Source organism: Amblyomma mixtum, chromosome 3 (genome assembly GCF_055824585.1).
Source record: "Amblyomma mixtum isolate Tamu chromosome 3, ASM5582458v1, whole genome shotgun sequence".
NCBI lineage: Eukaryota > Metazoa > Arthropoda > Arachnida > Ixodida > Ixodidae > Amblyomma > Amblyomma mixtum.
The window spans coordinates 27,424,781-27,445,625 of record NC_143014.1 but is presented as its reverse complement, the minus strand read 5'-3'; the positions used below and the strand labels follow the sequence as shown (position 1 = coordinate 27,445,625).

Here is a 20,845-nt window from a genome sequence, read left to right as displayed (position 1 = left end):
GTCATGGATTTCATTAGAAGCAAGACGTAATACTCTAACGTTTTGTGTACTGGTGGAATATTGTGTAGAATAAATAACGGTGCTGTATGTGCTACGTAATCTGCAGAGGAAATAATACAGATGGCCTTTTTCTGCACGAGGAGTACATGGCTAATATGTGTACTGGCTGCGGTACCCCAAACGAAGTGGCAATAGTTAATTTAAATGTGAAATGATGCGTGGTATATCATTTTCTTAATTTCTAATTTCTTAAATGCTTAATTTCTGGCGTTTAACGTGTCGAGGCAACACGGGGGCTATCATGGACGCTGTAGGGGACTCCAGGTTAACGTAGACCAGCTGTTGCTTTTCAACGTGCGCTCACATCGCACAGCACACGTGTGTTTCTGCATTTCGCCGCCATTAAAATGCAGCCCCCATAGCCGGGACTGAACCCATGACCTTGGAATCAGCAGTCGAGCGCCATAGCCACTGAGCCATTTTTGTCTTTATTGTACCACTGAGCCATCATGAGAGGTTTTATTTACAGTTAAAGCTTTAACGAAACCCGATTTTACGAAGTTCCCGATCTAACTAACAAAATTTGGTTCCCCGGCAAGTGCCCATTGTATTCGATGTTCTCAGCAACCCGAAATAACGAAACAAAAGACCGCTAAATCCGATTTAACGAAATTTTTCTGGGAATAATTGAGCAAAAAAAAAATGGCTGAGGCTTAACTTGGTTAAGCCTGGAGAATGCGAAGCATCATCGTGTCGCGTAATTTGGAGGCGCACAACCACAGCGACGGCGCGAGGTGGGCCCCCGTTTCTCCACTGTCGTGACGTCATCGTGTCACGTGGTGTGACGTCATGTATCACGTGATTTGGAGGCTCACAACCACAGCGACGGCGCGAGGTGGGCCCCCGTTTCTCCACTGTCGTGACGTCATCATGTCACGTGATGTGACGTCATGTATCACGTGATTTGGAGGTGCACAACCACAGCGACGGCGCGAGGTGGGCCCCCGTTTCTCTACTGTCGTGACGTCATCGTATCACGTGGTGTGACGTCATGTATCACGTGATTTGGAGGCGCATAACCACGGTGAAGGGCTGAAGTGGTAGCTAAAGTAGTATGCTTCGCATAAAAGTCATTTCTCGCTTATTTTCCCCACGATGTCTCGCAGCTTGTTCGCAACGTGTCAACAGTAGCATCTGGGCGCCGAAGTCACGGCCCTGGTTTTGTTCAAGCTGCGCCGCTGCACAGAGCAAAGGATTCGGCAGTCGGCGGCGCTTCCCATCTTGGCTTCCATTCCATATTTTAAGGCGGAAGCCTTTAATGTATCATCGTTGTAAGCAGCAGTTGTCGACGGAAAATGTCACGCTTTTCAATTGGTGGAAACGGTCGTGACGTCACAGTGCGGGAATTTCAAACAGGGCCAATTATACTTTGGCTAGTAACCATGCAACCAATTGAAGGGATCGTATAGTGATGCTCTTAATTACCCAATTAGCCTAATTAGCTTTACTAGTCAGGCCATATAAATAAATAAAACCGATTAAGAAATTGGTCGAGCTCAGGAATCGAACCCCGGTCTTCGGCGTGAAAGACGAGCATGCTATCCACTCCGCCATGCCAGCTCAAAGGTTTGGAATGAACAAAGGCGCGTCTAGTGAATACGGTGTCTTCACTCACTCTCATCCTCCTCCATTCCCTTCCGGCGAGGTTTAGGTGTCCACCGACAAATGAGAGACAGATACATTTCCTTTCCTCAAAAACCAATTTACCGACGAGCGAGGCGTAGAACCGAATGGGCGATGGCGTTCTATGGACTCCTTGGCAGCGTTGCAAGACGCTATCGCGTTCCACTCTTAGGGGCGAAGATTAAAATCTTAACCACACATCAGTGACCACACTTTAGGTAAAAAAAGTGCCCCCCTGAATTTTGTGAGACAGTTACTGCGTAATTTCCTTTCCTCAAATACAATTTTCATTTTCTTCATTACGGCTCCTCTTTATCTATCTTCTTTCACTCCCACTTCCTCCCTTCCTCTACGGTGCGGTTCAGGTGTCCACCGAGATGACAGAGAATTACTGCGCCATTTCCTTTCCTCAAAAAGCGTTGCGTTCAAAGGGCAAGGCATCCGCCGAAACGGGTGGTGGGGTTCCGTGGACTCCCTGGCAGCGCTACAACGCGCTGTCGCGTTCCACTCCTAAAGGCGAAGCTTAAGCGTCATTAATTAGCAGTTAATTAGTATTCAGGCATTAATCAGTAATTAATCATTAATTAGTGATTTGTCATCACTTAGTAATTAGTACTCAATTATATGTGACGCCACCAGTGCCACAGAAACAGCGAAGGTGGTGCGGAAAACGCTTCCGCCTGTACCCACTTTAGACAGTCAAAGTGCCCCCTGAATTTTTTAGACTTTGAAAAGGCTTGAACGAAAACATCTTCGACGGAGGTCCGTCTGGTTGGGTTTTTGATAGTTGAGAGGAAAAACTGACGCCAACCAATATTTTAATTTTGCCCAACGTTTCGGGACCAACTCGGTCCCTTCTTCAGGGGTGACTGAAGTATGCCAGCAGCAGCGGGGTGTTGCCTTCGCGCTCCCTTTGTTAGCACGTGGCGGAGGCCGCGTGCGGAATCCACTTTTGTCAAGGTTCCTCACAAACGGCTATTTTTAAAACTTTCGTGTCATAACCTTGATATGCACATATATGAATGGATATGTGATTTCTTAACTAACCGCCAGCAGTTTGTGTATGTTAACAATACCGCCTCTTCCAGGTCTCCCGTACTTTCAGGTGTGCCTCAGGGTACTGTCCTTGGTCCCCTACTCTTTTTAATATACAGTATATAAATGATATCGCTTCAAACATCTCATCTTCCATTCGCCTATTTGCCGACGATTGCATTATTTACCGTCCTATTAACAATCACGCCGATGCTCATGCCCTCCAAACTGACCTTTCACACATAGAAACTTGGTGCAAAACATTTCATTTCATTTCATTTCATTTATTGATTTTGTTTGGCCAGTACAGAGACTGCAAACAAGGGAGAGCAAGCTAAAGGCGCCTAGTAGCGCCTGACAGAGGCCTGCCCTCCCCATGTAAAAAAAAACAAAACAAAGTGGCACTTGGCAATGGTACAAAGTTTCCATAAGTAACAGAAACTAGAAAAACAGCGGATATATTGACAACGAAACAGAGATCAGGCATGCATAGAGCTAAGCACAACAAACTAAGATCAAAACATAACAAAGACAAAAACTGATTAGGTAGAAACACACCACAACTAGCTATAACAAAAATATTCATGAACAGTTTTCCTAAATCTGACCTCCCTGAATGTGAAAAAAACTTCGTTAATTTCTTTTCATCGGCGACGCACTAACCAAACTCCTTGTTACGTACTTTGCGGTTCCGTTATTTCTCCGACATCAACATGTAAGTACCTCGGAATTAACATATCGCATGATCTTGCTTGGTCCACCCATATCACTGCCATTACTAATGAAGCTAATCGTGTCCTGTCTTACTTTCGACGTAATTTGCCAGTAGCTTCTTCGTCTATTAAAACTCTCGCCTACATAACGTTGGTTCGTCCCAAGCTGGAATATGCATGCGCAGTTTGGGACACTCACATTTCTTATCTAACTAAAGCATTTGAATCAGTGCAAAACCGCGCAGCTAGATTCATCCATTCAGACTACTCTTATCATTCTAGTGTTACTGCCATGAAGTCAAGAGCTAACCTGCCTGACCTCGAGCTGCGACGCAAAATCTGCCGACTCATCCTTTTCCACAAGTTTTATCACTTGTCCCTCGCAGATCTAAAACCAGCTAATCACGTGTCCCCTCGCACCAGTCACAGCAAAGCCGTTTATCCCCCCCGCGCACGCACCACTGCGCACCTTCATTCCTTCTTTTCCCAGACTGCAGTAGACTGGAATGGCCTGCCTGCCGATGCCGCACTCCACACCAGCCCCGTCCATTTTAAAAAAGCCATTGAAAATGTTCTGTTTTAAGCCCCATGTCATTCATTTCAGAGTCATTTTGTGTATTGTTTCCCCTCATGTAATACCCCTTTTCAGGGGCATTTGAGGTATACAATAAATAAATAAATAAATAAATAAATAAATAAATAAATAAATAAATAAATAAATAAATAAATAAATAAATAAAGATGCCCAGGCTTAGCTTGGTTAAGCCAAGAATGCGTTGCATATTGCGCGGTCTTTTTTTTTTGAGGGCGGGGTATTGCTTGGCGGCACTCGATTTTCTCGGCAAGACGTCACGCGCCGGCGCAGCGCCCCTAGCGGGAGGAGCGGGAGTCAGGTGGTGGCTGCGGCCGCGCGCGACCGCGCGAGTTGGGGCCCAGCTTTTCCTCCGTCTGTCGTGACGTCACGTCACGTGGTTGCGCTCAAGGTCAATGGTGGCTGCCCGGCCGCGCCCAAGGGCTGAACTGAGTGATTACAATATGCAACGGCCGCCGCGGTGGCTTAGTGGCTATGGTGCTCGGCTGCTGGCCCGAAAGACGCAGGTTCGATCCCGGTCGCGGCGGCTGAATTTCTTTGGAGGAGAAATTCGAGGCCCGTGTACTGTGCGATGTCAGTGCACGTTAAAGAACCCCAGGTGGTCGAAATTTCCGGAGCCCTCCACTACGGCGTCTCTCATAGCCTTAGTCGCTTTGGGACGTTAAACCCCATAAACCAAACCAATACAATATGCAACGCATAATAAATCGTTTTAGCATATGGCGATTTCATGCACAAGTGATTTGGGCCGCTTTCGCGGACTTTTCAAACTCACAGGCGCGGGTTGTCGGCCGCGGTAGCTTTTGGGTGCCGCTAGGTTACAGTTTAAGATTTCAAAGGCACAGGCCTTCCTTGACGTCAAGGCCTTCCTTGACGTTACGAATTTCCCCATTTAACAAAATAATTCGTGGCTGCTCTTCACTTCGTTAAATGGAGTAATAACTGTAGCACCTGCTGTCTGAGACAACGAATGCCTCCGAAAGTAAAAGTTACACAACGTGGTTGGCTCGCTGCACCTGTGTTTCACATATTTATGGTACATAACTGTAAGGGAAACTATTCTCACTCGGCGCTTTGAGTTAGAGCAGTGCTAATAATTTCATTAAAACCATACGCAAATGTAAAAGGGGTATATCTAATAAAACCTAGATTTCGCATCAATCTGGCGTACAGTGCTCTAGAACTGCCGAAAACACGTTATAGAAGCGCCATTTAGGTTTCTTCCCAGACACAGGCTTCCTTGAATTTCTTGTCGTATAGATTGGGTGCCATTTTCGCACTGTCTAGCGCAGGCAGCCTTCAGTGTGTAAAACTACGCACTAGTGCATCTCTATTTGTCTGAAAAAGAAAAAAAGGAAGTATACCGGGTGACAAAAAAAAATGGCAGTGGCATAGCTCTGGTTAAGCCTGGATATAAAAGCGAAAAGCTGCAGTTATGCTTAGTTTGACGTCATGGCTGTCGCAGTTCGCGCACAATGCACTGGGAGCACCACGATAACGATGTAGGCAAGCGCGTTATATAACCCTCCTTCCGCATGCGTAGTAACTGTGGTAAACACAGGGCAGCAAGTAGCGTCATACGAGGAAGCCGAGCGCGCGCCGATGCACACTCTAACGACGGCGAAGGTCGACCGGCGGAGCCGCGCTCGGCGGCGGCTTCGCCGACCACCTGCGCCTCTCCAGTGACGTCACGCGGCGAACTCGCGCATGCGCAGCTGTGGCTAAAACTGATCACGGCGCACGCCAGACCCGGTGTTGACTAGCATAGTGAAGCTTTTCGCTTCAAAAAGCGGGGCTGAACCGAGCCCCGAACCGGTTCGGAACGGTTCCTTTGAATCGCTCCGCGGTTGGGGTTCAGTTTCAAGATGGCGAAAAAATATGGGTTCGGCTCAGTATCGGTTCCGGGCAAAAATACGGCTCCGGTTCGACACCCTGGAGCCTATGCTCTGTCCTGTAGGCAGTGCCGCGTACGCGCGATCCTCGCGACATGTGAGATGTGCTTCTTGCGTAATGCGCGCGCCCGCCAGCAATATGCAGCGCCCTCACCGTTCACAATGGGTTCCACGCCGCGCCGAGGGATGCCGCCACGGCTCCGCGCAAGATAGGGTGAATTTGAGTGAATCGATGCTCGCCCGGCATCTGCGGCACTGGTCTACCCAGGTACCCTAGCACGAGACGTTGCACTGCACCCACGCTAAAGACGTGTGGCTATGTTCGGCCGAGACGAGACCTTGCCTTGAAACGAAGTTCAGTGTGCGTAGCGCAGAGGCTGCAAAGCATTTCATGTTTACGTCTGCTCTCGACCACGAGTTTGGAACTCAGAATAAAAAAAAAAAAGGATTTTCTCGCCGCCTACAGGCGAGGACTGACATTGAGGGTTGCACTGCGCAGACCCAGCGGGGTAGTGCAGAGACTGCCAGGCAATTAAGCTCTTGTTCCTGCTGTCCGTGTTCCGAAAACTTTTGTGGGAACCAGTACATAACCTGGCCGAGATCGATTCAAAGAGTGAAGCTAGCAGCATCTATTAATGTGCTACGCTGCCTCTGAGCAATTTGCGTTGGCGCCTACACTCGGCGACGCGATAGACTATGAATCGCATTTCTTTTTCTGCGCCTTTTTCGTGCCGTTCACAAGGAGATGATCGGGCGTTGTTAACTTGGAAACGAAAGTTACTTGAGTGACCATCCCACCGGCACGAAGTGAATATGGGCGGGTACTTGAGGAGCAGAATAGGCAGAATGGAAGGGGCAATATGGGCGGGTACTTCCCCGCTGTTGGGCTGGAAGAAGCCAGCCGGGGTGCGGAGGAGCGCGTCTGGAAGGCTGCTTCTAGTCTCAAATAGCGTTCCAAGGAGATGGACGAAGGCCGCTTAAGAAAAGAAGCGGCACCGAAGCAAAGAATGAAGTTGCAATTATACGTGTACCCATACTCAAAGTAAATTTCGTGCCGACGGCAGAGATGTATGGAACGACGCCCTGTCCACCTCCCTAGGTTGACCGAATGGATTGCCAGTTGTTTAGAAACGAAAGGGACGCTGTCTACAGGCAAAGCCTCTAACATCGATGTTTACAGGAACTTCACAGAGGACTCGATCTTAGTTTGCACTCCTGAATATTGAGGAGCATATTTTGTGCATGTTTTTAGCGAAGTCAGATTAACAACCATGTCTCAATCTTACAAGTTTAAACACAGTCTGCATTCTTCAAGGATTCGATATTTCTTTTCGAGTTACTGCAGGCTTCGGCGGCGGCCGTGCATTTGACGTCACTGTCTTCATTGGCTGGAACATCCGTGTCCTCACTTTTCGGGGATCCCGTGCTCCTCACCCCCCCTACTGCTCCTGCATTGAGGACCCATGGTATTGTACCACAGCTACAGTTGAGTGCGTTTCTTTGTTCCTGCTTGAATTTCTTAAGCGCAGACAAGCCAACAAAGAATGGTTGATAATAGAGCCGCTCGAAGCGATGCAAATTAACCGACAGTGCGGATGAAAGCAAGCGGCGCTCATTCAAGTTACCATGTATGAGCGGCTACGACATCGGCCGGCACCGTCATGGCGTAGCGTTGAGGCTCGATTTTCTTCGCGCGGTGTGTTGGAGCGGATAGCACCCTTTTTATCTGAGCATAGCCTGGCGTTGTTAGAACCGTTCCTCTTCAGGGCGGCTCGCCAGCCATAGTATCGCCCCGCGAGTAACGCAACACAAGCAGCAGACAACACAGTTCATTACAGGCTAACGATAGAGCACTGAAATGTGCAACAAAAAACCAATGTCTCGAGCTGCGGTGCAAGGGATAGGGAGAGGGCAGGAAGAGGGAAAGAAAGGGGGGAACGATAGTAAGAAGGGATAAGACAAAATTTTTTTCTAGAAAAATTCTTGGTTAAAACTCTATTCCATAATTGCCAACTAGCCCAATTTTTCTCCAAAGAATCGGTGGTGGTCGCTTTTGTGGTCCATGGGACGTTTCGCGTGGAATGACCCTATTCCACAAACAGGACTCGCACAGACAAAACGCAAGACATGGTGGACATAAGAATGCACATTGGCAAAAAAAAAAAAAACAGCAGAACAAATCTTAGGGTGCTCTACGTCAGTATCCCACTGCGCAGAATTTGCTTATATTTAAGAGGGCCAAGGCTAGAACACAGCACGTGCGTAGAGATGCAGAGAGAACTTCCTAGAGGAAATATGTGTCCTCTATAAACAGTTCAATACCCTCAAATAAAATGTGGGAACAAGTTCGTAAATTCTCTGGTGACCATAGCCCTTCACATCTCCGTTGCTGACAGCACCCCGTACACAACCGTCCTTGGAAGCACAAGCCAATGTAATGGGCGAGCATTTTGCTGAAGTCTCAAATTCGGTGAACTACACACACATTCCAGAAGCTCAAAGCAATAGCAGAAAAACAAAAACTTCCCTCTGGAACGGGCATTAATGAGGACAACAACCAGCACACCACTGCAAGAATTAAATAGAGTATTCTCTTCCGGTAAACAGACAGCTCCAGGCCCAGATAATGTGCATTACGCTGTGCTTGCCCATCTCTCCGAGGCTGCTGTGGAGGCACTGTTGAAATTCTTTAATAAAATACGGGTAGCTGGGAAAATACCTGGGCAGTGGAAAAAAGCAGCCATAGTACCTTTTCTGAAACCCGGAAAACCACCAACTCCTAGCAGTTACAGACCGATAGCCCTTACCAGCTGTATTTCAGAATCATTCGAGAGTGTTGTCGACATTACACTGGGCCTTCGTACTTGAATCCCGGCGTGTGCTAGACAAGCGTCAATGCGGATTTAAAAAAGCATGTTCAACCACTGATTTCATTTAATTTCATTTCTTTTATTGAAGCCTTAAGGGCCCGTGGGCATTACATAAGGCGGGGGCAAGAACAGTGTGTAACAACATATTGATACCAGCTCAACAATAACAAAACAAAAGAGCAAAGGAACGAAACAAAGCAAAAATCATGAAAAGAGACAGTAGCACAGGATAAGATTATTTGGTAAGCCGAATACACCACGTAAGACACAGATGACTCGCTAGTTAAGTGCGGAAAATTGCTCGATCTGTGCACGAAGCAATATTATCAGGCAGGGCATTCCATCGGGCTATTGCATCTGGAAAGAATGAATCATTCATCGCTGACCTGCGGACTTTCAAGAGGGCTATGTGATGACTGCGGTTTTGGCAAGGGGATATTCTTGATGGCGGCTGTAGCAAAGTATGCCTGTTAATAGGGTGGTAGAAAAAGGAATGGAGGAGGCATAGGCGTGGTACGATGCAACGTGATTGGAGACTTGGGAGGGAAAGGGCTCGTTTTAGGGCAGTGACACTAGTATCACGCGAGTACTATGACACGATAAACCACTCAGCTCGGTTTTGAACGGCTTCTAATTCATTTGTAAGGTGTGCTTGCGAAGGGTGCCAGATGGATGAGGTGTATTCGAGCTTCGGGCGTACGTATGTCTGACAAGCTAGTTGTCTGATTTCAGGTGGGGCTGATGTTAGGTTCCGTCGCAGATAGCCAAGAGTGTGTGTGGCCTGGGAGCATATTGAATTAAGGAGTGACCCATGATAAGGATGATGTCAGGTGAATGCCAAGGTATTTTTAAGAGGTAGTTCGGGCAGTGGGAGTTGAATTAATATGGTATGTGTAGTAGAGGTTTGTTTACGAGAGAAGGACATGAGTTGGCATTTGCGTAGGTTAAGTGGCACGTGCCAATTTTTACACGATGATGCTGCAATTGTGTCTACATCATTTTGTAGCTTAATGATGTCTTCAGGGGCATGTATGATGTTATAAACGACGCAGTCATTCGCAAAAAGTTGGTTTGGCGCTTGGGTTAGTTGGGAGGTCATTTATGCAGACTAAGAATAACAACGGTGATAATCCTGCGCCCTGAGGGACACCTGATATGACGTCAGTATGCGATGAGCTGCAACAGCTGGCGAATGTAAATTGTACGCGTCCTTTCAGAAAGTGCTCGAGCCAGATGAGCAATGTTTGCAGGATTCCAAATGAAGCAAGCTTGGCTAGCAGATGATTATTCGATACATGGTCGAAAGCCTTAGAAAAATCGAGAAATATGGCATCAATTTCTAAGCGATTGTCCATGTACTGAAGGATGTCGTGAGTGAATTCGTCGAGCTGCGTTTCGTATGACAGTAGCTTTCGAAAGCCATGTTGGTGCGGGTAAAAGTAGTTTAGTGATTCAAGGTGAGCGATTAACTTTGATGCTATTACGTGCTCAAGGAGTTCATCATCTTGTTCGCTTAGAAAACACCATCCGGCGGGCATTCATCCACAAGGAGCATTGTATCCCGGTTTTCTACGACCCGGAGAAGGCCTATGATCCCACCTGGAGGTTCGGTATCCTCCGCGGCCTAGCAGGCATAGGTATTCACGCCAGGATGCTGAAATGCTCGAATGACTTCCCGGCTAACCACACATTCCAAGTCCGCCTAGGAACAACTCTCACCATGACTTTCACCCAACAGAATGGCTTACCCCAGGTGTGTATTCTAAGCACGACACTCTTCATTAAAAAAATGAAATCCTTAGCTAAAATAATCGCCAAGTCCATGATGTGTTCGGTTTATATAGATGACCTGCAAATGGAATTCACTTCATCCAGCATATCCAGATGTGAGAAACAAATGCAAATGACATTAAATAAGCTGGCTGCTTGGGCAGACAGAAATAGATTTAAAATTTCCTTTAAGAAAACAGTAGCGATTATATGCTAACTGAAACAGGGACTGCCGGTCGATCCTAACTTATACTTGCCCCAAAGCGCACTAGCACTTAAACGAGAACATAAATTTTTAGGCATCACTTTTGACAAGAAACACATGTCTGGCACACACAAACAATCTCAAAAAGAAAGCTTCCCAAGCCCTCAATGTCATAAAAGCTCTCTCACGAAACCGGTGGGGACTAAATAGAGCCCGCCTTTTGCAAATCTTTTGCTCTCCGGTGCGCTCTAAGCTAGACTATGGGTGCGTAGTATATAGTTAAAAAGATTATCCTACTTGAAACGATTGGACCCTGTTCGCAACCTTGGTCTGCGCCTACCATCTGGAGCATAGAGAACATCTCGGTAACCAGCCTTTACGTTGACGCTAATGGCCCAACTCTAGAGGATCGAAGAATCGCACTGACGTGCACATACGGTCTAAAAATCCGTTCTGACCCGGTCTGAGCCGGGTCGGGCCTCACGTCGAGCTTGGCGGGCCAGACTCGGCCTAAGTAGAGTGATAATGTAGCGGGCCCAGGCCGGGCTCGGGGCTCAGAATGGGCACATGCAGGGATGTACCGCATGCTGTGCAATGTCAAAGCACGCTAAAATAGCGCCGGTGGTCAACATTGATCAGGGGCCCCTAACGTGCCAAAGGGACCGCCATCTCATCGTATATGTTCCCTGAACTCTGGTAGCAAGACCGCTGATGCTGCGCTTAACAACACAATCTAAAAAAAAAAACAAAGCTTTCACTTGAATCCTTGAAGCGAGTGAGTTGAGGCGTGGCACTGCACCGCAACGTGCAGAGGTACTCGTTGATATACCAAAGGAAATGGGGCCGGGTTCGATGAGGCCATCACCTCTAATGGGTGGTAACGAAATCTATTGTCGCGTAGTGGTAAAACAAACCAATTTGGGCCAACTCGGCATGTGTCCCGCAGCTACATGCCGCAAGCAAACAGATAAGGCCGCGTGCCGGCGCCTATTAAAGAAAAAAAAAATCACGGCAACAGTACCCTTGGTTGTCCAGTTTAAAAACAAACTGCGCGTCTCTCCCGAAATGCGGCCGAGGCCGTCCATATCAAAGGGTGCTCGCGAAGCTGCAGCTCAGGATCGCTTCCGGCGTCAACCTTGCAACACTGAACTGCTAAGTTCAGGAAAATTTGTGGACAGAGGTGCTGGATAGCGGTAGGACTGAAATAGGCTAAACAGTCATTAATAGCAGGGAGGACAAAAACGAAGTCTACACGCAGCCGCCGCGGTGGCTCAGTCGTTATGGTGTCCGGCTGCTGATCCGAAATACGTGGGTTCGATCCGGGCCGCGGCGATCAAATTTCGATGGAGGCGAAATTCTATAGGCCCGTGTACTATGCGATGTCAGTGCACGTTAAAAAAAAAAAACCCAGGTGATCGAAATTCCCGAAGCGCTTCACTACTGCGTCTCTTATAGCCCGAGTCGCCTTGGGACGTTGAACCCCCGTAAACCAACCCAAACCGAAGTCCAGACGTACTGTAAAAATTAATGTGCGGAGCAACGCGCGTCGCGGGGCGTCGGCCAGCCGCAGCTGCTTCCTTTTGAGACATCCTTGGCCACCGCAGGAACATCGTGGCCACGGTGAACCTGTGCTGCCAGCTGGACCTTCGCCAGATCGCGCTGCGTGCGCGCAACGCCGAGTACAACCCTCGCCGCTTCGCCGCCGTCATCATGCGGATCCGGGAGCCCCGCACCACGGCGCTGCTGTTCCGGTCCGGGAAGATCGTCTGCACTGGGGCTCGCAGGTGCGGTCTGTTCCACCACCATTCGGACCTCTCTTTTTGAAGCGAAAAGCTTCACTAGGCTAGTCAACACCGGGTCTGGCGTGCGCCGTGATCAATTTTAGCCACAGCTGCGCATGCGCGAGTTCGCCGCGTGACGTCAGTGGAGAGGCGCAGGTGGTCGACCTTCGCCGTCGTTCGCGCGCTCTGCGCGTGTTCACCGAGTGTGCATCGGCGCGCGCTCGGCTTCCTCATATGACGCTACTTGCAGCCGCGTGTTTACCACAATTACTACGCATGCGGAAGGAGGGCTATATAACGCGCTTGCCTACACCGTTATCGTGGTGCTCCCAGTGCATTGTGCGCCAACTGCGACAGCGATAACGTCAAGCAGCATAACTGCAGCTTTTCGCTTGTATATCCAGGCTTAACCAGAGCTAAGCCACTGCCAATTTTTTTCAAGGTGGAATACTTTTTATCCTCTTCGGTCGGTCCCGGTAAGGAAGTCAGAGGTAATCTTCCCATGACTTTCCATGACATGACGCACGGGTAGTCTGCCGCGCTCAGGGCGTCTGGAGCTCTTCGGTGAAACAGGTATTGTGAGAAAAAGAAGGGAGGTCGGTATCTTAGATTGCGGACGATACTCCGGACAGTGGAGTTTCACAGAAAGAATAGCAGAGAGTATACACGCACAAGCTGAGATTGTTTTGCGTCTATACATTATCGCGTCCTAACAAGGACACTAGTTTCACTTGAAACGGAGCTTTTGTACGATAGCAATAGCCAGAAATAGTTTCAATTGAAACGCAGCTTTTGTAAGGTTGAAATAGTCAGAAATGAACTATAGGTGTCGCCATCATCGCCCGATTTCTCAAGTAAACTGTGGTACGTTTACGAATTTTTTGGGTGCAGATCCCAGAGGCTACGCTACAGCGCCATTCACTTCGAATGGCGATCATGGAGTCCATGCAGACGTCACTAGTTTGATAAGTGTTGTGTCCCCTTATTGCTTTTGTGTGTGTGCGCCCCCGCATCCTCCTCCTAACGACCACTTGCCCCTCGTCGCACGCTGTCGCCAGATGCCCCCCCATGGTGCGCCCCCGCATCCTCCTCCTGTTTTGGGAAGCCACTCCCTCCCGTGGACGCTTCTCCGCTCCCTGCTTTCTTCGGGCGGCCAGTTCGGCTCCTGCCTCGGTCGACGCTGGTCGCACCCTCATCGGCTTTAAATAAACGAAGTCTTAAAGTACCGTGTGCGTCTTTCGCTGCATTCAACACAGCGACCGGACACGACAGTGGCGACGAGAAAGTGGATTCGACCCGCGCTACGCAACGCTATTGACAAGCCATGGCTACGCGAGGGTTTCCCAATCAGATACCAGAGTTCAACGGCTCATCGTGGTCATCGTGGGTTGGACGCCTTCAGTTCTACTTTGAAGCTAACAACATCACAGACCCAGCCTTGAAGAGGGCCAACCTGCTGACGCTGTGCGGGGAGCAGACCTACGATACTGTCTGCGCCCTTATTCAGCCAAGCACACCAGCGGCAGTGTCTTACGACGACATCGTAAAAGCGCTGCAAAAGCACTACGACCCAAGGCCATCCGAGGTCTACAGCCGGGCTCGCTTCCAACGACGAGATCAACTGGGAGGAGAAACTGTGAGCGCCTACGTAGCCGCGCTCAAGAAGCTCGCTGCCGACTGCAATTTTGGAACGCAGTCGACAACAGCTACCGGGCAGGAGGGAGACGCAGCTTCTTCTGCTAACACCACCATGCTTCCCTTGGACGTGATGTTACGCGACAGATTTGTGTGCGGACTGAGTGACGAGTCACTGCAGCAGCGCCTGTTCGCTGAGAAGGACCTCACATTCAGCAAAGCTTACGACATCGCCGTTCGAGCGGAGAGCGCCGGTCACCAGCAGAGAGGGATTCGCCGGAACACCGAGCCGGTACACCAGACAAGCAACCAGGTGCGCAAGCCTTCTGTTGTTGTAAAATCGGTCAAAAAGGCACAACGCTGCTGGCGGTGTGACGACCAACACAACCCCCAGGGATGTCGATTCCAGTCAGCCACGTGTAATTTTTGCCACAAGCGAGGGCATATCGAAAGAGCATGCATTACGAAACGGAGACTTGCCAAGATAAAGTCACCTTCCCAGCCTAATCACAGCGTCAACGCCTCAGAGAATACGCCGCTATCTGATCTCCATGGAACAACATCAGCAACACCATCTGTGTTGTACGACCTGAACACCATGAATCTCGGCACGCGACCGAAGATTTTTACAGAAGTAAGCGTACATCACCAGCTGATTAAGTTCGAGGTGGACTCCGGCGCAGCCTGTACTCTGATCAGTGAGGACACGTTCCGAACTTCATGGCCATCTGACGCACCCGCCCTGCAACAAGACGACACGCACCTGCGAACGTGGTCAGGACAGAATCTGCCACTATTGGGCTCTGCCAACGTGCAGGTTAACTACAACGGCCAGACCCATACGCTACCTCTGCTTGTTGTGAAGGGCACAGGATCAAGCCTTCTAGGGAGAAACTGGTTTTCTCCACTAGGCGTGATGATATGCGGCATACACCAGACGCCGAGCCAGAACATGGTTGAGCAACTGCAAGAGAAATACGAAAGAGTATTCTCGGAAGAGATTCCAGGAAACGAAGGGCCCCCGGTCACACTGGAGTTGTTGGACAACGCGCAACCCAAATTTCTGAAGGCCAGGCCGGTGCCGTTTGCTCTCCGAGATTCAGTTGAAAAAGAGTTGGACAAACTGGAGCAGCAAGGTGTCATCGAGCCGACGCAGCATTCAGAATGGGCCACACCACTTGTCGTAGTTCGCAAGAAGAACGGAACCATACGCCTCTGCGGAGACTACCGGAGCACCGTCAATCTTGCGACTAAAGCGTCCTCTTACCCGCTACCGACACCAGAAGAAGTATTCAGTGTACTACGTGGCGCAAGAGTCTTCAGCACATTGGACCTCACCCAGGCGTATCAGCAGCTGAAGGTGAGCGAGTCAACTGCTGAATTATTGGCAATTAACACACTGAAAGGCTTGTACAAAGTCAAGCGACTGCCTTTTGGCGTAGCTGCAGCCCCGGCCATATTTCAAAAATTCATGGAGACAGTGCTTCAGGGCATCCCAGGAGTTTGTGTCTACCTTGACGATGTCATCATCAGTGGCACTTCCACTGAAGAGCATGCAGTGCGCCTAGAGCTCGTTCTCGAAAGGCTAGCAAACGCTAATTTGTGCATAAGCAAATCGAAGTGCTGTTTTGCGGTGCCAGAGGTGCAATTTCTGGGACACCGAATTAATGCGGAAGGCATTCACCCTACCGAGGACAAAGTGCGAGCGATCACAGAAGCACGAGCTCCAACAAACAAGCAGGAGCTACAGGCTTTTCTCGGACTCTTGACGTTCTACGACCGGTTCTTGGAACAAAGAGCTACCGTGGCCAACGACTTATACCAACTCCTTCGGAAAGATGTGACATGGACATGGTCGCCACGCCATCAGCGGTCATTCGATGCCCTGAAAGACCTGATTCGAAGATGTACAGTCCTCCGCCACTACGACGAAGGGAAGCCTCTGCTTTTGGCTTGCGACGCATCACCGTACGGAGTCGGCGCGGTTCTATCGCAAACTGACGAGCAAGGAAGGGAAGCTCCCATCGCCTTCGCCTCACGTACGTTGTCGCAAGCAGAACGCAACTACGCGCAACTTGACAAAGAAGGGCTAGCCATCGTCTACGCGGCGACACATTTTCACCAGTACATTGCCGGCCGGAAGGTGACCTTTATAACCGATCACTGACCGCTATTGGGCATTCTGGGACCACAAAGGCCTATGCCACCAACTTTGTCTCCGCGAATGACACGTTGGTGCATCAAACTCTCAGCGTACGACTACGCTCTGGTCTACCGCAATGGGAGTAAACATCAAAACGCCGATGCGCTAAGCCGTCTGCCACTAGACGCAACTGTTGACGAACCATTTCCACCAGGAGACGTTCTGATGTTCGAAGCACTGCCAGAACCTCCGCTTACAGCAGGCACAGTTGCAGCATCTACGCAGAAGTGCGCAGCTCTCCGGCTAGTTTACACAGCTGTTCAACAAGGCAACGTGCATAAACTCAAAGGGGACAACTTCGACGCTTACCGCAGGCGAGCTACAGAGTTGAGCACCCATCGCGGCTGCATCATATTTGGGTCCCGAGTTGTGATGCCGAGAGAACTACGCGCACAAGCTATGTCTCTCATCCACGCCGGACATCGGGGCATCGTTGCAATGAAAAAGTGTGCCAGAAGCTACATGTGGTGGCCTGGCATTGACAACGACATCGAAACAGTGGTGCGAGAATGCAAGCCTTGCCAGAGCAGCCGGAGCGCCCCGCCGAAAGCTCCTGTCCCAGAATGGGAAAAGCCAGACACACCATGGCACACACTGCACATTGATTTTGCAGGACCAATTGAGGGCTGCACTTTCCTTGTGGTCGTAGATGCCTACACAAAGTGGCTTGAGATAAGGCAAATGGGACAGACGACTTCGGCAGCAGTCATTGACAACCTCCGATCACTATTTGCAACGTTCGGCCTGCCGCGCAAGGTAGTGTCGGACAACGGAACACCGTTTGTGTCTGCGGAGATCCTCACGTTTTATCGCGACAACGGGATCTCATCAGTTACATCGGCCCCCTACCACCCAGCGACAAACGGACAAGCCGAGCGCTACGTAGCCGAGCTAAAACGTGCCCTTGAAAGAGATCAGACAGGGTCGCTGCAGCGCCGCCTTGCGCGCTTTCTCTTCAAGCAGTACACGACGGTTCAGAGCACAACAGGCGAGACCCCCTCGAAAATGATGTTCGAGCGTGAAATGCGAACCCAGCTCACAGCCATCCTCCCCGAGCCAAAGGCAGAGACGTTCCGGGAAGAAAAAGCAATTCCGCGCTGCGGCACGCTTAATGAGGGGCAGCGCGTCCTCGCCCGACAGTTTCTGAAAAAGCCACGCTGGGAGGAAGCTACAATTGTCAGACGCATAGGCCTGCGCTCTTGGCTCGTCAACATACATGGCACAGTAGCACGCCGACATCTCAACCAGCTGCGTAGATTTACGACGCCGTCTGAGAGCTGTCCGCCAGCGGAGAGAACACGTGCACCATCTTCCCACATAGCCTGGCACCTCTTCCCGGAAGAAGAGACTTCGCCCAGGACAGACCTAGGAGACACAGCGAACAACAGCCAGCCTACAAGTGTTTCTCCCCCGAGCGCACAAAGCCAGCGCGCCTCCACGCGTGAGCGCCGACCCCCTGCACGATACCAGGCAACTTTCTAAGGGGGAAGGAAGTGTTGTGTCCCCTTATTGCTTTTGTGTGTGTGCGCCCCCGCATCCTCCTCCTAACGACCACTTGCCCCTCGTCGCACGCTGTCGCCAGATGCCCCCCCATGGTGCGCCCCCGCATCCTCCTCCTGTTTTGGGAAGCCACTCCCTCTCGTGGACGCTTCTCCGCTCCCTGCTTTCTTCGGGCGGCCAGTTCGGCTCCTGCCTCGGTCGACGCTGGTCGCACCCTCATCGGCTTTAAATAAACGAAGTCTTAAAGTACCGTGTGCGTCTTTCGCTGCATTCAACACAGCGACCGGACACGACAATAAGAATGGCCGGAAGTTTTTTAAGTGTAATTTCTTCAGAATAAATACGTCTTTTGCTGACGGACAAGTGTTAACATAACCCAGAAAGATCCGTAGAGTCGATGTTTAATTAGAGCACAGGTTGGAGTTGTCCTCAGTCTCTGTTTAATGGAGTTGGCCGCGATAAGGGGTGCATATATATGAATATATTTTGCTTTGCATACGCTCACCGCCATCGTCGCTTCGCTCGGAAAGCTATAGAACGAAATTTGTGCCTGGGAAAACGAATAGATTACAACGGGAACGAATTACCGCGATGAGGACAGGACTGAGGCAGAGACAACGCAAGGCGGCAGTAGCGACTGCAATTTCTTGAAGCTGCAATGCGGCTTGTGTTGATCAAGTGCGGGTGTACACCAGAAAACAGTCTCAAAGCGGTAGTGAAAAGGCTGATGAATGGGGAAAAAATCCCAAGAATACATGAATGAGAACGACCTACACATGGTGGGCATGAAAGGAGAAAAAAGACTAGTTTTCATGAGGAAAGAACGATTTTGTTTTGCAGTATGCCAACGGAAGGAATGATTATACATTTACCCCGTTTCGAACACATAATGGCGATTGTTGCGACCATCCTTCTGTCAAGTTGTCCCTTCCTTCTTTCGATGATTTCCTACGTTCAAAACCGGGAATGTGCATTTAAACCGCTTATGGCATGTTTTCAGGCCTTCCCGGCCTTCCATTGTGTAAGGGCTGGAATGCCTTTTCGCTGCCTGCTGCTGACTGCCGCATCCCAATGGAGGACGGGAAGAAGTTATTTCGCATCCCACACGGGATGCACAAGCAGAGAACAATGAAAGGTGGTTGCGCAGAGTTAGACGAACTTTGAGCTTTCAAAACGCCTTACCACGATGCGAAATAACTACCGTGCATATGTGTGAGGAAAGAGAAACGTAATCGCGCACTGCCGCCGATGGTATTTCACTCCTACGCCCAAGTGTTTAAAGCGAAGCCACTTGCGGAACCGGCATGCAGCTTATTCGTTTCGAGAAGCTAAGTATTCGAGGATTTTTAGGACATCACGGAAACACATCGAACCGCGCATAGTAATCTTCAGCTAATTGTGGGCATTCACAGAAAATATTCCGGAAATGCCTGTGCTGTAAAATGCCTGGGAAAGAGAAGACCAGAAAAGAAGCTGGCATCATCACGGTAGATGTTCTTAGCAATGCATCGAATGACGCACCCACGCTCAACAATTCTGTACAAAAGCGGGAAAGAGTTTATGAACGCAGTTTTTTCACATATTGTAAGATTTTATTATAACAGTCAGTATACCCGCAGATCTTGTTTCGACAGGCTCGCATTTCTGAGGCGAAAGCCTTACTTGCCCCATTGAGCGAAAACTCGTCTGTGTGTGGTAACATGCATTAGGTTGGAGAAACCAAAAAAGAAATAAAAGTAATAAGCCCCTGCCTGCACTGTGTGTGGTGACACTCGATTTTACCCATAAACGGTGGCGTCCTCGTGCAGACGGTCGGCGCATCCGAATGCAACCTGACACGGGGCCGCGGTAGGGCGGCGACTGCGTTCACGAAGTGTGCGCGGCGACGCGGCGACGGCTTAGGGGTAAAATTGCAAGCTGCGTGGCATCGGGTTACATCCCGCCGTAGCCTGCGCAGTAAAAGGAGTGCAGTGGCGCCGCGGAGGTGGCTTTGAACAGCCATGGGCTGCGTGGCAACGCGATTCCCTCTGCCACGTCAGTTCCCCGGCGCAAAGTCACAGCTACTGGTTGTGTGTGATTGTGGGCTACGGACAGTGAACAACTGCGTTCACGAAGTGAGTAGGCGGGCTTTCGCCTTCTCACGCGGAAGCAGTATGAAGAGTTTCTGCCGAACTTTTTTGCGGCTAACGTTTTTGCTATCGTCAGGAGCATTTCCCATTGGTTTTTTATGTTCGCCTCCATGCGAGCGGGGGAAAAAGTTAAAAAGCTTTTGCTACACATCGCAAGAATGACCATTACCTTACATATTTCCATAACAGTACCTTACAATTTTCCAATATTCGAAATTTTTGTCTAAGAGTGTTGGATATATCTGCACCTGCGACCTTCTTTGAGTGTCAACGGCTTAGGCTCAGAGTTGCTGGCTCAGGATGAGCATCCTTCTGAAGATGGCTGGAGCAAAGCTTGGCCAATAATGTAGACTTATGACAAATAACGGCCATAATACTGCGAATATCACTATACATTACATCTTACAGATGGCACAAAATTAGTAAATTGGCACCGGTCAGAAAACAATTATTTCCGGTCTCTGGTTTATCGAGGTCTCCATCGTAAAAACAAACCTGACTAGCTGATGCCATCATGAAGCCCACTGTTACTAATAGCGTTTAAAAAAAGATAATAGTGTGGAGGAAAAAATCGCGAGATCGAGGTCACTTACAGACAGACGGCCCGGCTGTCAGGGAGTCAGGCATGCTTTCGAAGAAAAGCTGAGCGCCGCGGACTTCAGTCCCACATCAAAATTAATCGATTCGTTACTAAATACTTCAGAACTGAAAGTTGTCTTTTTGAGCTATGTAACAAGTCTCAAAGCGCGTTCGCAGCTTTGAAGTAGCGCGAGGTATCACCGGTGACCCATGCTTAGTGCGCACAGCAAGTGTCGTCCCATCTGTAAGTCATTTTTC

General features: G+C 49.6%; 1 protein-coding gene across 1 annotated transcript in view; it reads left to right on the top strand.

Moving 5' to 3' along the window:
- The window catches only part of LOC149349495 (TATA-box-binding protein-like), a 37,457-nt gene that overhangs the window by 11,682 nt on the left and 4,930 nt on the right, over positions 1-20,845 (top strand). The window contains exons 3-4 of the mRNA XM_089575460.1: positions 7,261-7,400; positions 12,365-12,544. Of these exons, the coding sequence (XP_089431586.1) occupies positions 7,261-7,400; positions 12,365-12,544 (320 nt within the window). The remainder of the gene's footprint in view (positions 1-7,260; positions 7,401-12,364; positions 12,545-20,845) is intronic.